The 17,394-nt window shown below is 39.4% G+C and overlaps 2 protein-coding genes across 6 annotated transcripts in view; one reads left to right on the top strand and one right to left on the bottom strand.

Annotated features, from left to right (window-relative positions):
* LOC124879156 (collagen alpha-1(IX) chain-like) overlaps window positions 1–1,427 on the top strand; it is a 64,234-nt gene extending 62,807 nt beyond the window's left edge. For all 3 annotated transcript variants that reach the window (XM_047383519.1, XM_047383520.1, XM_047383518.1), the window contains one exon: window positions 720–1,427. In XM_047383519.1, the coding sequence (XP_047239475.1) occupies window positions 720–922 (203 nt within the window). In that variant the 3' untranslated portion in view covers window positions 923–1,427. The remainder of the gene's footprint in view (window positions 1–719) is intronic.
* A 611-nt stretch (window positions 1,428–2,038) lies between these two features.
* col22a1 (collagen, type XXII, alpha 1) overlaps window positions 2,039–17,394 on the bottom strand; it is a 93,692-nt gene continuing 78,336 nt past the window's right edge. For all 3 annotated transcript variants that reach the window (XM_047383515.1, XM_047383516.1, XM_047383517.1), the window contains 10 exons: window positions 16,153–16,206; window positions 15,981–16,034; window positions 13,166–13,237; window positions 13,047–13,082; window positions 9,464–9,508; window positions 7,920–8,099; window positions 7,740–7,806; window positions 7,426–7,608; window positions 5,216–5,293; window positions 2,039–5,131 (listed from right to left, as the gene is read on the bottom strand). In XM_047383515.1, the coding sequence (XP_047239471.1) occupies window positions 4,938–5,131; window positions 5,216–5,293; window positions 7,426–7,608; window positions 7,740–7,806; window positions 7,920–8,099; window positions 9,464–9,508; window positions 13,047–13,082; window positions 13,166–13,237; window positions 15,981–16,034; window positions 16,153–16,206 (963 nt within the window). In that variant the 3' untranslated portion in view covers window positions 2,039–4,937. The remainder of the gene's footprint in view (window positions 5,132–5,215; window positions 5,294–7,425; window positions 7,609–7,739; window positions 7,807–7,919; window positions 8,100–9,463; window positions 9,509–13,046; window positions 13,083–13,165; window positions 13,238–15,980; window positions 16,035–16,152; window positions 16,207–17,394) is intronic.

Genomic DNA, 17,394 nt, shown 5'->3' with positions numbered 1-17,394 from the left:
GTGCTTCAGGCTGGCTGGTGAGACAGAATCCGGACCAGCAGCTTTCCGGGGGTTCTGTCTCCTGAAGAGTTTGTTGACGTCCCTCTCCTGGATGGAAAGAGCCGTCCTCGGCGTGGGTAGGGGGCTGGTGGGAGGGAACTTCAGGGTGGGGGTTGGAGGTGCTGTCAGAAGACCTCCAGATTAGTGTGTGACTTCATGAAAAAGTACTACTGATATATATTAACGTGTGTCAGACATGATGGTGAAAACCAATGTGTTAAACCTTAAGTTTACAATGGGAGACCATGAAGCACTGGGTTACGACCATAAATGCAATGCATGGGTAAACTTCTGTGGGATTGATAATGTGCCTTGCAAAAAAAAATTTTAAATTCTGTGTGTTTTACAGAGATTTTATGTGATAACCCAGCAGTAAGTAGTGCAGAATTGTAAAGTTAAAATATAAGGATTCAGAGTTTTTTTAAGTTTTAAAGTAATACAAATCTGAAAAACATTGTGTATTTGTGTTCAGCCTCTATACTCTGATAGCCCTAAATAAAAACCAGTACAACCCATTGTTCTCTTATATAAACTCCTATTTATTCTAAGGTTTCTGGGTGTAATGCTACAAAATGTGAAAAATTTGAATACTTTTTCAAAACGTGTTGCATAATAAGATACAATGAAAACAAAAAATTTATATAGATTAATTATTATTTAAATATACTTTGTCTATCTAGGTGCACCAGGTCTTCCTGGTGTTGGCAAAGATGGCAAAAATGGAGAGCGTGGTGAAGCAGGAAGTCCAGGCATCCCAGGACCTGCTGGTCCAAGGGGACCCTCAGGACCACCTGGTCTTTGCGACCCATCTACTTGTATAAGCAGACTTCCACCTCTCTATATGGTCAGTGGAAAGAAATCATCCTCGTACAAAAACCCATGAGACTTCCAAAGCTCAGTGACATTCTTCAGACCTCATCCAGCCAGTGACCATGTTTCAGGGCTCCTCATAAACCCAGGCATGGTGCTTCTTTTGAGAGTCTCCATCAGCACCACGGCTCAAAGAGACTCCGAGAGAAATTGAGATGGGAAACAACTGCACAATACTGTAAAGACATTTTAACGTTAATGTTTTTAGAGAGAATTTACACGTTGGTGAAAATCACGTCTACGGTTGCTGAGCAGCTCTTGGGTCTGACAACAGGCTTTAAGGCTCATGACATAAAAAATGAGCAACAACAACTTCTGACCCCTGGTATTCAGCCATTGAGTAAAGACTTTTTAACATATTTAAAATCTATATTTTCCACTGATGCATGTGCTTTGGCAAATTCATAAGTTCAGAGAAGATGTATTTTCAACCCTGTTCTCCCAGTGAATTACTATGATTTATTTGGCCAGTTGTGTCTTATTTTTGAAACATTGGAATAAAGTGTTATGTTTTGAGAGTGGTTGCACAGTAAGAAATTCAAACACCCTATGTATGTGTTTGCAAGATCATGCTCTCTTAAAAGGAGTGAATTATGATCTGTTTAGCATGGTTTAAACATGATCTATGACATCCCACAACCTCTACATTAAAATGGTTCTGTGTTAGAAAAATTGGATCCCTAGGTTGTTATAGGTATAATGTCAATTCAGGATGTTATCAGATAGTTGCCTGGTTACAAAGGAGAGCTGACATAATCTTCCCCTACCACTGTTTGCACACGACCAATACATTTACCGATCAAATATGACCTTTAAGCAATCTGCTGGAAGGGAGAGATCTTGGCAGCCATCCCAAGGACATCCCTTTGATTTAATAGATCGCATCATGACTCAGCCACAATGAATTTAAGATGTATGCTCAGAATGGAAAGGTAATAGGCTCAGCATTTATAAAATCAGGTTTAGCAAAAGACTGGTGCTTGATTTCCATACCCAACGTGTTGACATGATGTATGACTAAAGAACATTTAAAATCAGGTATCTTATCAAAGTGACAGACCAACCAAAATGTACCTTTTGACTAGATACAAAATAGAGAACCACTCATAAACTGAAGCAGAGGCTTGTGTTACAAAATGAAGTTGTTTCAGTCTTTATTATACAGTACTGTACAGCTGTCCTCTGATACTTACATTATGCTACTGTTTCAAAATATCTTAGCACCAATTTATAAGGCGAAATGGGCAAAGAGATAGGAAAATGTAATGGAATAAAACACAAATACACTATATATCTGTTCAAATTATGAATAATTTAACAGTATAACTTAAGGTTTTGCTTTTGGGCATTGCTGTATCCATTGTCCCACCCTGTAACTGAAACAAGCATCTAGAAAAGCACACAGTTTTAATATTGACTGTTCAATAGTTAACCACAAACAGAAAAACTGCTGCTAAGATCTAACACAAAGAGCAAGTCACTGAGCATCAAATGTACTATGCAAAGGCAAAAATAAATCTTGGTACTATAGTTTGCTTGACCAAGCTAAACCTGCAACTTAGCCAAGCGGAGTGACGGGTTTAAAGCAAGCCATTTTAATAATGTAAACTAGCTGAACTCCTAAACTTGCTGCAAAAAACTTAAAACAAAATGACTGTGAATAAATGTTTGATGAAACCTCTAAGATTTCAACAATTATTGTTGAGCCTTCGTTTTGAAGTTTTGCATTTGGCTAGCACCTAACCTTTATTGCAGAAGAAACCATATTTGGAGAAAATACTGAAGTATGAGAATCTGACTTTAACGCTTATATGATGTGGGTAGTTTGTTTATGATACTAATTATTTGGAAAAGAAAAATTGTACCAGGATCCAAGTGAACCCTGGTAATGACACCCTAATGACAATTTAAAAAACTTATTTTGGTGAAGTAAGATAGAGATGTCTTGCGTTATAACAGATGATTTAGCTCTTTATTTCCATTTTGGAACATTTAATTGTTTAAAAGATAATTAACAGATCCAATGTTGCCCAGCCTAAAATATCTATAAACAATTTATTTCAGTTCACCAATCCTACCAATTTCAAGCTTAGTTGAAAAATCAGAACAGATCCAGTCTTGCTTATACCGGTATGAAGGTATAGAATATTTTCTATCATACCATTCATTAGGTGTGAAGTTTTTTATTTGAGTTGCCAAAAAAGTACCAGAGTGATCTGATTTTTTTCGGGTTGTTTTTAGAATATGGTAGTGCACTGCTGGACAGCTGGCTGATAGAAACTTGTCACACTTTCCTCTCAAGATAGACAAATTGTGCTCTTTGAAAATATTTTTTTGTCATAAAAAACATGGACAGTCATTGGCTAAACACTAAAGAAGCATCACCCAATAAAAAATTTAAAAGGTTTTTGTTTTCAAATAACTGGAATTTGTACCCAAGGTTATCTCCCAGTGAGAATTTCATATTAGCCCATGCTTAGTCCTGCCGTGGCAGAATTTGTTCAGCTTTCAGTTAACCGGAGCCAAAATCTCAAGTCTGGGTTTTTATGAGATGTTATGTCACCCTGGGAGCATTTCAGAGGCTGAGAGTTCAGTCAGCCTAACTGCAGATGCATCATTCAGTCTGGCAAAATCACATTTCTCTGTGTTATTTAAACTTCAGCCACTTCCAGTCCTAAGAAATTTGTGAATATTTTGATGCATTGACATCTGTGGTGTCATATAAAACCTTCTGTTCTGCTAAACCTCCCAATCTTCAAAGAAGGAAGATTGTGAACAGTTAATTGTGGGGTTGATGCTGCCAGTTAAACTCATGCAGAGATTAAGTATAGTGCTAATGGTGTTTTTTTTTTTATTTGCTCAGATTCTATATATTGTTCCGATGTGTGGCATATTTTTAGCTGAGAATGACACTTCAGAAATGTGCAAAAGCACTTTTTGCTGCTATCACCAAGAAAAATCACCATTTAACACAGCCATATCCTGTAAAATATGGGGTTTCAGAGCTGCAACTTTACATTCTTAAGTCCTCCTGTAGTCTTGAATCTCAGACTACATTTCCAGAATTTCAAAGGTTTGACACACAATTAGCCTTATTGTCTAGAGTATTTAGTATTTCTTTAAAGATGTTTGTCAGTAAAATAAGGGGTAAAACAAGGCAGCTCTCTAACTTTGAAGTGTGGTGTGTAAATTACCAAAGCACCAAACTGAGATACTGAATACGTTTCCCCAAACACATACAAGCTGGCACATTTAGAGACAGTGAAGTGAGTAAAGAAACCTTTTAAGAAAAGTAAGCACCTCTATAAATCTGCTTACTATACAGCTCTACAGATACTTCCAGGAAAGTAAAAACTAACACAATCATTTATTTCCATCAGTTTTTGTCTTTTAAAATATTTGTTTTGTAAAAGCTGTGCAAATATGGCTGGATGTGTAGCTGTTGAGCTTCCTAGACTATACACAACAAAGCGACTTAACACTGTTACTGGCATGGAGATAAGGAGTGTAAAAATGTGGATTTCATGACTCTCCTCCCACACACAATTGCTTCTGGTGTTTGCTTCATACTGTCTGCTCCCACCTTCAGCAGCAGAAAAGAAAGAACTTCCATGTCTGGGTACACCATCTGACTGGTGGAAGGCCCATGGCAAGAGATATGTTTAGCAAGCGCTAAGTGACGTGGCATAGTGTGGGCTGTGATGGGTAACTGATGGAAGGCAGACAGAAAAACCTTAAAATAAGTGTCAAAAATTCAGTTTTATCTTCCCATATATGTTACAGACAGTATGCAAGCAAAAAAATTTTTAGCTGCCCTACGTGCTCCTGATTTGATGTGCTCCATGTTGCTCCACCCCCTTTCACTCCCCAAACCCAAGCTTGATAGCAGAAAATGAAGAACCTGACCAGCAGCACCTGCTGCTACAGGCCTCTGTAGGTTGATTTGAAGGAAAAAATGTTCTTGATTCCATATGACTCGACAAGGTTCATAAATATAGCCATACTTCTGGCTCTGTGTCTCCAGCTCCTTATTTCCCCTTTACATTTTTGGTGTGGGGTCTTTGAGCCAGGCTGGCATAGTAGGCACATTGGCTGGGGTCACACTGGCCAGGAGGACCTGGAGGTCCAGGTTGCCCGTGTGGCCCTGGGTTTCCTGGTTCTCCCTGGGCTCCAGCTTGTCCGGGGCTTCCGTCTTTGCCATATCCTGGTAGACCAGCTGGACCTGAAGCAAAAAAGGAGGAATTAAACTCTAAAATGGAGCAGCACTACTGAGAATGAGCCTAGTAGTGAGGAATCTGGACCGAACCTATGGGACCAGTAGGGCCCTGCTCTCCTCTCTCACCGACACCAGGCTCTCCTTTTTCCCCCCTTGCTCCTTTATCACCTGACAAACAAAACAATGCTCATATCAACAAGATGTTACTTAATAAATAAGTCTGAACTTAACAAATTATGCAAAATACCACTTGTGTCCTTTTGAACAAAACCACAGCAACTAGTTTGATCCGCTTGATTGCATAAATGAGTTGTGCATCAGAAGGCGGAGACTCCAGGCCATGGCTTAAGGAGAGACTGCCTCTGTAGCCAGTGTTTGGACTATTTTACCCTTTGTGTTGAAATGTAACACACTTAACTCTTCAGAGTCGTGTACCGTTTCCATTACAAGTTTAAAATATCCCAGATGAGCCACACCTCACATAAAATGAAAACTAAAGACTTTAGTTTCAAATTTAAAACTGTTAATTGGTATTTGACAAACTACCAGAAGTAATTTGAAATATGTATCACTAGCACATGAATTCAGCATCTATTAGTAGCTTAGAACAGCTATCTAATTCAAATATTTTGAACTGGGTATATGTACAGGTCCTTCTCAAAATATTAGCATATTGTGATAAAGTTCATTATTTTCCACAATGTCATGATGAAAATTTAACATTCATATATTTTAGATTCATTGCACACTAACTGAAATATTTCAGGTCTTTTATTGTCTTAATACGGATGATTTTGGCATACAGCTCATGAAAACCCAAAATTCCTATCTCATAAAAGTAGCATATTTCATCCGACCAATAAAAGAAAAGTGTTTTTAATACAAAAAACGTCAACCTTCAAATAATCATGTACAGTTATGCACTCAATACTTTGTCGGGAATCCTTTGGCAGAAATGACTGCTTCAATGCGGCGTGGCATGGAGGCAATCAGCCTGTGGCACTGCTGAGGTCTTATGGAGGCCCAGGATGCTTTGATAGCGGCCTTTAGCTCATCGAGAGTGTTGGGTCTTGAGTCTCTCAACGTTCTCTTCACAATATCCCACAGATTCTCTATGGGGTTCAGGTCAGGAGAGTAGGCAGGCCAATTGAGCACAGTGATACCATGGTCAGTAAACCATTTACCAGTGGTTTTGGCACTGTGAGCAGGTGCCAGGTCGTGCTGAAAAATGAAATCTTCATCTCCATAAAGCTTTTCAGCAGATGGAAGCATGAAGTGCTCCAAAATCTCCTGATAGCTAGCTGCATTGACCCTGCCCTTGATAAAACACAGTGGACCAACACCAGCAGCTGACACGGCACCCCAGACCATCACTGATTGTGGGTACTTGACACTGGACTTCTGGCATTTTGGCATTTCCTTTTCCCCAGTCTTCCTCCAGACTCTGGCACCTTGATTTCTGAATGACATGCAGAATTTGCTTTCATTCGAAAAAAGTACTTTGGACAACTGAGCAACAGTCCAGTGCTGCTTCTCTGTAGCCCAGGTCAGGCGCTTATGCCGCTGTTTCTGGTTCAAAAGTGGCTTGACCTGGGGAATGCGGCACCTCTAGCCCATTTTTTGCACACGCCTGTGCACGGTGGCTCTGGATGTTTCTACTCCAGACTCAGCCCACTGCTTCCGCAAGTCCCCCAAGGTCTGGAATCGGCCCTTCTCCACAATCTTCCTCAGGGTCCGGTCACCTCTTCTCGTTGTGCAGCGTTTTCTGCCACACTTTTTCCTTCCCACAGACTTCCCACTGAGGTGCCTTGATACAGCACTCTGGGAACAGCCTATTCGTTCAGAAATGTCTTTGTGTGTCTTACCCTCTTGCTTGAGGGTGTCAATAGTGGCCTTCTGGACAGCAGTCAGGTCGGCAGTCTTACCCATGATTGGGGTTTTGAGTGATGAACCAGGCTGGGAGTTTTAAAGGCCTCAGGAATCTTTTGCAGGTGTTTAGAGTTAACTCGTTGATTCAGATGATTAGGTTCATAGCTCGTTTAGAGACCCTTTTAATGATATGCTAATTTTGTGAGATAAGAATTTTGGGTTTTCATGAGCTATATGCCAAAATCATCCGTATTAAGACAATAAAAGACCTGAAATATTTCAGTTAGTGTGCAATGAATCTAAAATATATGAATGTTAAATTTTCATCATGACATTATGGAAAATAATGAACTTTATCACAATATGCTAATATTTTGAGAAGGACCTGTATGTTGGAGGAATGGAAATGCAAAACCTCCTATTTGTCTTACCCTTAGGGCCTATTGGTCCTCTAGGTCCTTCTCCTCCGTTTTGTCCAGGCATACCTGGTTCTCCAGGGGCCCCTTGTCGTCCTGGGCTGCCATCTTTACCTGGAGGGCCTGGAGGTCCAGGACGACCCGCTGTACTCTTCACATGCGCGGGCTGGATCTGGGCCATGAGGTAAGCCATTTTGGCTAAAGAGAACAAAAAAGATTTAGCAGTTCCCTAAAATCTCATATAAACGTTAAAGTAAATTTTCCAAAAGGGAATAAATGTCTTAACTAGCTCCCCATATCACACCTTAGCAAAATAATTGTTTCCTCACCATCTAATTGTTTGGCTAGCTCCTCCTGGACAAGCCTTCTCATCTGCTCCAGTGACACTGACTCTCCCTGAAGAAGCAGATAAGTTAATAAGTAACTCAGTTGCTGATGCCATTTGTAATTACTGCTTTTAATGCCATAGATGTATAATTCAGCACAATGTTTGTGCAGATATGACTCACCTTGTGTCCCGGGATACCAGGATTTCCTGAAGGTCCCTGAGGCCCTGGGGGTCCAATTTCACCTGGTGGTCCTGACATGCCCATCATCCCTGTGTGGCCCTTTCTGCCTGGGGGACCAGGATTTCCAGGCATTCCGGGATCTCCATTCTGTCCTTTTTCTCCCTTTGTACCAGGGTCTCCCTGAGTTATATGATTACAGTTATTAGTAGGTTAAGTGGGTTAAGTTTAAAAAACCTCTCAAAATAACATATATCACATCAGTGAGGGAAGTAAAATATGTCAGGATTTGGTATTAGAATCTGTGTGGGTTGAAAAATTCTAGATTACGAATACCTGGGTTTCTTAATCTGGTACAATAAAACACTAGCCTTTATCTTGGTCATCATCCTACAGCTGAAATTTGGGGTTTGTCAGGAGGTTTTAGATTTCCAGTTTAGGGCTAGCAAGCAACAAAATCTTAAAACAGTTTTTATATAAAATGGTGGCTATTTAGAAAGCAGTCCATGGTTATTTACACGATGACCTCAATATTAGGTGACTTTAACTAGCAAAAAGCTAAACATTGAATTGCTCCGTGCAAATCATCAAATAAGGCAAGTTAGGACAAGGTAAGTTTATTCGAAAAGCACATTTGAAAAATAAGACAATTCAAAGTGCTTTACATGGCGACAAAAAACATAAAAAAGTACAATGCAGTGGAATGTTAAAATAAATTTCAGCCATGGTATGTTGGAGAGGGGTCTTTTACAGTTAACTGCTTCTCACTGTGGACAGCGAGGTCCTTTACCCTGTCTGTTCCAAGGTGGAATTCCTAATTAACCTTTATCCCCAGTAAAAACTTTTAACATTATATTTTAGTTAGTACTTTACAAAAGCAACTCCTAACAAATAAATCATCCTGGTGAAAATTATCCTTCATAGAGGTGTCACAGTCCTATCAAAACTGATATTTTTACATCCAATGTGTGAATTATGGCATATACTACCCTACCTACCAACACCAGGCCTCTTAAAGTTTCAAATGACTTCAAAAGACTTCTGTATATGTTACAAAACTTACAAAATGTAGCTGGGCCTACATAGTACACAACATTAAATACACTTGATTAGCTTGTCAGGTTTTCCCATTACTTCTGCTATTCATCAATAACTTCTCATTTGTTCAGCACATATTTTCTTATTTCCATCTATTGTTTGCCACCATCTATCCACTGAGGATGCTTTGTGTGCTTTTTCATTCTCCTCCACCATCGATTCTTCTATATGGGCCATGCCTGAGTCAGGACTTTTAAAGATGACTCACAGTCAGCATCTTGGACCGATTCATCATCTACATGCGTAGGGGGGTTGGTGGGAGTTCTGCCGTCCACGCTAAGATGGTCCATGGTTGTTTTCACACAGAACTACCGCTGATTTCTAGTGTGTGTTGGAGTAAATGTTCCGAAGAGTTTTGTTTCTGTTTTTCTGCATATTTACCTCAGCTCTTGAGGTTCTGACTATCACGATTTTGTGTTTTGTGTCCTTAGACTTGCTGTCATTCTTACCTTATCTCCTCTGAGACCACGATCTCCAGGTCGGCCTGTCATTCCCTGTAAAACACAGTAGACAAATTCAATCCAATTCAGTTTTATTTATGTAGCGCCAATTCACATCACATGTCGTCTGAAGGCACTTCACAACAGTCAGGTACATACATTCCAATTAATCCTAACCATTGAACAGTGCAGTCAGATTCAGTTATTTATTCAAATTGGATAAAAAGTTTTTCTGTCTAAGGAAACCCAGCAGATTGCATCCAGTCAGTGACTTGCAGCATTCTCTCCTCCCGGATGAGCATGAAGAGACAGTCGACAGTCACTGGCGTTGACTTTGCAGCAATCCCTCATACTGAGCATGCATGTAGCGACAGTGGAGAGGAAAAACTCCCTTTTAACAGGAAGAAACCTCCAGCAGAACCAGGCTCAGTGTGAGCAGCCATCTGCCACGACCGACTGGGGGTTTGAGAGAACAGAGCAGAGACACAAAGAGAAGGAAGAAGCACTGATCCAGGAGTACTTTCTATGGGAAGGAAAAGTAAATGTTAGTGGATGTAGCACCTTTAGTCATTTCACCTAGAAAGAAAGAACAGATCTGAGCCAGTTTTCAAGGTTAGAGTCTGAAAGAGAGCACATAGAGTTAGTCACAGTTAAGCTCAGTCAATTGCTGTGTCTAGGAGAGAGAAAGGGTTAAACACTGAAAGACAGGGCTATGTGGATCATCGGTAGAGGGTGAGCATTAAGTTGTTGCAAGCAGAAGCTCGGACGGTGCCCCTCTCCAGAAAGGTGTCACAGGTAGACACAGAGTCAGGCCAGGTGTAGCTTCTAGGAAGAGAAAAGAGGGAGAACATGAAGTTAAAAACTGAAATAACAGCCTATAATGCAAAATTGGAGAGTAGTGTGAGAATGTAGCGAAGAGGGTGAAAGTGGTCATTATGTCTTCCAGCAGCCTAAGCCTATTGCAGCATAACTACACAGATAGTTTCAGTTCAGATTATTTAGTTAAACGGCGCTTATTTACAACAATGTTGTCTCAAGGAACCCCACATAGGGTCCCACTGATGGTCATTGTTATACTAAAAACCACAACGATTGGGATACCTCTCTCTGTCAGACTGATTATAACCATTGGAAAAGAGAAGGGGTCATACAGGTAGCAGAAATGGAGGGTGTGTTTGCACCTCAACCATAACTGAGCCGGTTTAGGCTAAACCTGACTCCCCCTTACTCCAACCGACAGGGAGGGAGGAAGGCTCCCTCCCTGATAAACTAAGCCACTCTAACTATAAGCTTTATCAAAAAGGAAAGTTTTAAGCCTAGCCTTAAAAGTAGACAGGGTGTCTGCCTCACAGACTAAAACTGGGAGCTGGTTCCACAGGAGAGGAACCTGATAACTAAAGGATCTGCCTCCCATTCTACTTCTAGAAACTCTAGGAACCACCAGTAAACCTGCAGTGTGAGAATGATGTGCTCTGTTAACATCATATGGAACAATCAGATCTCTGATGTATGATGGAGCTAAATCATTAAGGGCTTTATATTATGAGGAGGATAATTTTTAATTCTATTCTGGGAGCCAATGAAGGGAAGCTAAAATAGGAGAAATATGATCTCTCTTTTTAATTTTCATCAGAACTCTTGCTGCAGCATTTTGAATCAGCTGAAGGCTTTTAACTGCATTTTGTGAACATCCTGTTAGTAAAGAATTACAATAGTCCAGCCTTGAAGTAACAAATGCATGGACTAGTTTTTCAGCGTTAATATGGGATTTAAATTACATGTCCAGGTCAAAAATAACACCAAGGTTTTTTATGTTTTTACTGGAGGTCAATTTAATGCCATCCAGGTTAAATGATTGACTAAGCAGTTTCTTTTTTAAAGACTCCGGTCCAGAGACGACAACTTCTGTCTTGTCTGAATTTAGAAGCAGAAATTGTAAAGTCATCCAAGTTTTTATATCTTCAAGACATGCTTGTAGTCTATCCAACTGGTTGGGCTCATCAGGATTCATGGATAAGTAAAGCTGAGTATCATCAGCATAACAGTGAAAATGTATACTATGCTGCCTGATAATTTGACCTATTGGAAGCATATATATAGTAAAGAGAATTGGCCCAAGTACTGAACCCTGTGGTACTCCACAATTAACCTTGGAGTTTAAAGATGATTTATCATTTACATGAACAAACTGGAATTTGTCAGACAAATAAGATTTAAACCAGCCTAGCACTGTCCCCCTGATCCCTACAGCATATTCCAGCCTTTCTAAGAGAATATTATGGTCGACTGTATCAAATGCAGCACTGAGATCTAACAGAACCAGTACAGACACAGGTCCATTATCTGAGGCCATAAGAATATCATTAGTGACTTTCAGCAGAGCTCTTTCAGTGCTATGATGAGCTCTGAAATCTGACTGAAACTCTCAAACAGGTCATTGCTGTGTAAATGCTCACACATTTGATTAGCGACTTTTTTCTCAAGAATTTTAGATAACAATGGAAGATTGGATATAGGTCTGTAATTTTTCAAGTCATTTCGATCAAGCGAAGGTTTCTTGAGTAAAGGTTTAATTACAGCTAACTTAAAAGCCTGTGGTACATATCCATTTACTAAGGGTAGATTAATCATATCTAAAATGGGGCTGGTAATCAGAGGGAACACTTCCTTAAATAATTTGGATTGGGTCTAACATACAAGTTGAAGGTTTAGATGAAGCTAATATTTCTAATAACTCAGGAAGCTCCACAGGATCAAAATAGTCCAAACACAAATCAGGTTCTGCAGTTATTTCCAATGTCGTCTCACTTGCTGAGGATGAAGTAATCATCTTCGAGAGTATGTCAAATATTTTCTTTTTAATAGAATCAATTTTATTTTTGGAAGAATCCCATAAAGTCATGAGAGCTAATGGATTGGATGGCTCAACAGAGCTATGACTCTGTGTAAGTTTAGCAACTGTACTAAAGAGAAACCTAGGATTATTCTTGTTCTCTTCTATTAATGATGAGAAATAAGCTGTTCTAGCTTGGTGAAGTGTATTTTTATACAACAGTAGGCTATTTTTCCAGATTAAGTAGGAATCTTCTAGGTGTGTAGAGCGCCATTTTCTCTCCAATTTTCTAACATTGTGCTTTAAAGTACGCAGCTCTGAATTAAACCAGGGAGCCAGCCTCCTATGAATGATTACCTTCTTTTTCAAGGGGGCTGCATTGTCTAATGCACCACACAATAATGAAGTAACACTATGAACAAGAGAATTAATTTGTGAAGGGGAAGAAACAGAATTATTGCCCTCCACTGTGTTTTTCTGTGATAATGAGGAAATTAAAAGTGGAACAGATTCTTTAAAGGTTGTTACAGCATTGCCTGATAATGATCTACTATAATGAAATTTTCTTTCAGGTGTGGAGTGCTTCGTTAAATTAAACTCAAAGGCTATTAAAAAATGGTCAGACAGGACAGGGTTATGAGAAAATATTGTTATGTCTTTACACTCAATGCCATATGTCAGCACAAAGTGCACATGATCTATCCAGTTTGGTTGTTTTTTCTTTAGTATAGATGGTTAGTGCTCATTAGAAATCCTCACCTGTTTTCCTTCAGGGCCAATGGGACCAGGTGGACCCTGAAAATCAAATAGAAATCTTGATTAATCTATTGTTTCTTTTTGCCAACCTAAAATAATCTTAATACTAATCCAGCACTCACTGCAGGTCCCTTGGGCCCACTGAAGCCTGGCAATCCAGGGTTGCCCGGTTCTCCCTTGTCTCCCCTAACACCCTGTTGGACGGCAGAGACATGGCTGTTCATCACATAGCTTACAGGTGGCATGTTATACTTGCATCCAAAAAGCACCACCCATTACTGTGGATTCAGCGAAATTACCCTTCAGCTGTGTTTAGCTATGAACTAGATAAATCCCATGGGAAAATCCTTTGGCCATCCCTCAGAGATTAAAATTCATATTTACGGCCAAGCTGGTAGTCTATCTATTCAAGGAAAATCACTCGTTTTGTCCTCTTCTGACCTTTATGAATTCTGAATCCTGCCTCCCTCCATCCCCCATGGAGTGCCTGAATTTCTGCTCCCTCTGCTGACTAATATGTTTATCTGCTCTGTGATAACTCGTCCGCCCTCCAGCTCTACCCACAAGTTAATTCTGTTAGGAAACCATAAATGAGCGGATGGTCCAGTATATGACCCCTTTCCTTTCTATTGTACAATATGCAAATACAATCTATGACATTGAGTTCTTATGAAAAGTTGACCTACACTTGCCGTAAGCATAAATTACATAATCATTTTAGGTCTATAAAAAGGACTTTCAACAGTTCTTCCTCTACAGTGGAAAGATCATACATCAACCAACTTCAATTAGTGTCAAAGGGAGAATTAGGTGTAAAAGTTTCAGTACATTCAGAGTTTTCTTATTTTCTTGACTCTTCATTGTGATTGGTCCTTTTATTCGAATCCTTTTCTGATTTACATTGACGTACAGTCAGTATCCAGTAAGTTATACTGGGAGTAAATAACCAGCTTCTTAGCACCATTTAACTGATCTTCAGTGTTAGGTTAGTTAAGCCAGGTCTTTCAGAGTAAGTTATATATGTTGAATCTACTTGGTAATATGGACCCAGAAAGGCTTTAGCCAGACACAGGATGATCTTCTTTTATATTTTGATGATCCGAAATCACTACCTACTGGCACATCGGTATTTCAGCATTTTTGGTTGAATTGTCGTAGTTTTGAAGAAAATAGTGACCAATGTGGAAATATAGAGCCTCTTTAAACAGAGATTTGTTTTACAAATGGAAGAAAAAAATATGTATATTTGAAATATTTGCTAAGTAGTACAGATTTTACATTAATCAACTTGCAGCAAACTGTAAAGAAAACAGAGGACAGAGTTTGAGTACAAACACCTTTATTGATTTGCCAACACAATGTTGTCGGTGCTTAGCAACACCTTAATGTAAAATGTTTTCCTGACATAGAGTTCTCTTTATCAGATAGTTACTCACCAGGGGCCATATCTATCATTGGATGCACTACGAAAGATAAAACCCTGGGGATAGTCTAGTTCCACCTGTCACGTGTGCTGGGGTTTATCTTACAACTGCAACTGTTGTCATTTCTAGCTCACTCAGGGAGAAGTTTCCTTCCTGCTCGGAGCAACGTTTACTCCAGACATCGATCACAATCTGACATGCTGTTTTCTAAGTGTCCTTTATAAGTAACCTCGATGTGCTGTTAGATACATCCCCACATAACATGGATGCCATTACTACTGTGTCTCAACTTTCTTTTTTTCCCAAGAAATGTAGGATATTTGCTGCAGCATAGGTTTTGTAATTTTTGTGTTTCTGCTCCTCTAAGAACCCTGTTTTACGCTCTAACCCCAAAGTAGAAAAACCGAGTTGCTCTGACAAACCATCTTGTGATTTCAGTTGTGTAGTGTTTAGCGTGACTGACCTTGTACAGTCATTAGCCTGTCATAAACTCAAAAATGTGATCTCTTCCTAATTAATGAACACATCAATCCAAAGGCACCTACAAGGTTGTGCTGACAACAACACTTCGGTGCGGAAGTTGTTGCTAAGGTAAGAAGACTCAAGGTTATATATTTTCAATTTTGGTGAGGTGTTTAAAATAAAGTCAGAACACACAGAGATGTAAGAAGCTAGTTAATAGCAGACCATATTTTCAATAAATGGCACCAGCTTCCCTACCACCCTACATCGGATGTATATTTAAGCAGGTACAACAAAAAAAAACTAGACATCATTTTGTACTTGACCTTTTCAGACCTGAATGTAAAGGAGTCCCCTTGCTGCAGGACGTCTACATGTATCCCTCTTGAACTGACCCTCAGGCAAATGTGTCAGATAATGAAGGCCAGCAAATATGCTATAATTTATAGTGTGGAGCTTTCAAACTCTCGTTAAGATAAACACAGTAAACATAGAGTCTGCTGTTTATGTTTAGCAATGCTAACTGTGCTAATCATGTCAATTGCTAATATGGGATGCTATGGACAGCTTAAAAATGTCCTCTTTCTAACCTTCATATTTTTGTTTTATAATAATAGTAAAATCTTGTACAGTAGTAAATCTCTCTAACACACACAGTGTAACATCACCCTCTGCTAAGATAAATTATTAATGACTGCTCTTAGCAGCAAATATATTTTGATTGCTGTTAATTATTCTTAAAGAAAAATCGAAATTTCAAAAAGGTTTTAAAAAACAGGAGATGGGAAAAAGGTAACAAAACTCTGGTTGGCGCATCTCTATTTGTTTAATGCTTAAGCACAAACCTAAAGTATTTCATGATGATGTAGAATATCTGTTACAGTTCTATACCCTCACAGGTACTGACTTTGGCCTGTTGCTGAAACCTTTGTACAAGACAACAAAAAATTATACTTCTATAAATATGAGCCACATCAGAACACATATTTCAATGATTTGATGTTTTAAAGCAACTGAACAAATGATTCAGGCATGTTAACATGTTACTCACTGGTGTACCGGGGAGTCCGGATTTCCCAGATGGTCCGGGATCACCTGGCTTGCCCTGGAGTTTAAAATAAAAATACAAATGAAATTGATGGTGGAGAAGAGTTGTCACCATTTATGTCCACGATCTATCTGTCTGCTTGACACTGTTGCTTCAGTCTGCATCATACACTCACCGGCTCTCCTCTTGGTCCAAGAAGTCCTTCTAGGCCAGGAGGTCCCTTGGGGCCCTGCAAAAATCAAACAGTTTTAATATCTTATGCCTGTTAATATTATTGTGTTCTTTGTGTATAATCTTTCCATAATGTGACAACTGCTGTGTTTCAAATTTTAATGGCACTTCTCCAACAGACACAGTTGTATCTCTCTCCAGCCTGAGGATGATTTTAGCAGAAAACAAAAAGCTTTTCATAAGGGATTCTGTTCAGCCTGTTCCTGCTAAATGGGGGTACTGCATCCTTTAAATGTGTGAGTATTCGGTTTGTCACTTGAGGAATAGAAGAAACTCCTCCTGCAGCATGAAACAATTGCAGAATGCACTCCAAGGTTTTAGCTGCTTATGTGAGAAATGATTTTTGAGGAATCCTGAACAACTCATACAAAGTTGTTGAAGATGAGCTACTGAGCTGCTACCAAATGCATTATACAAGAAAAATAATATTTTTTAAATGGATTTCTGATGTTTTTGGCTGTGTGTGTTGCATTCTTTTATTTGACTCTCATTCTGCAGTAGGTAATTGAGAGACGTGGAGAGCTGGCAAGCATTTTCCTTTTTGTGTACAGAATTTTTATGAGTACTGATGAGCCCCTCATGTTTGCTGGCCTTGCAGTGGCTACACAGCAGTCTTTGTACTGCATTGCCTTCGTTGTCCTAATCAGCTTCCTTCATTAAATTATACATTCTAAGGCGTGACAACTACAAACCTAAATATATCTTATTGGGATGCTATTTAGTGGACTAACACAAAGTAATGCATGTATGTACAATGAAAGGAAAATGGTACATGGTTTCCAAAAGATTATATCTCCTAGTGTCAATACTTTGTAGAACCACCTTTTCCTGCAGCTACTTGTCTTTTGATGTTTATCTCTACCAATTCTGCACATCTAGGGGCTACTATTTTACCCATTTTACTGTAGCAAAGTAGCTCAGACTCTGGTAGATTGGATGGGGAGCTGCCATCACTATATTTTAAGGTTGGGATGATATCTTTAGGATGCAGTTAGTCATCCTCCACACAGGCCAGAAAGATAATTGTTTGGTCACATCTGATCAGAGGACCTTCTTCTTATAGCTTTCTTTCAACAATGGTTTTCCTTTTCCCACTCTTCCATAAAGGCCAGATTTGTGAAGTACATGGCTAAATGTTGTGTTGCCAGGTAAATCTCCCACCTGAGCTATGGATCGTTGCAGCTCT

This window comes from Girardinichthys multiradiatus, chromosome 13 (genome assembly GCF_021462225.1).
Source record: "Girardinichthys multiradiatus isolate DD_20200921_A chromosome 13, DD_fGirMul_XY1, whole genome shotgun sequence".
Taxonomy (NCBI): Eukaryota; Metazoa; Chordata; class Actinopteri; order Cyprinodontiformes; family Goodeidae; genus Girardinichthys; species Girardinichthys multiradiatus.
This window is presented reverse-complemented; position numbering and strand designations above follow the sequence as displayed.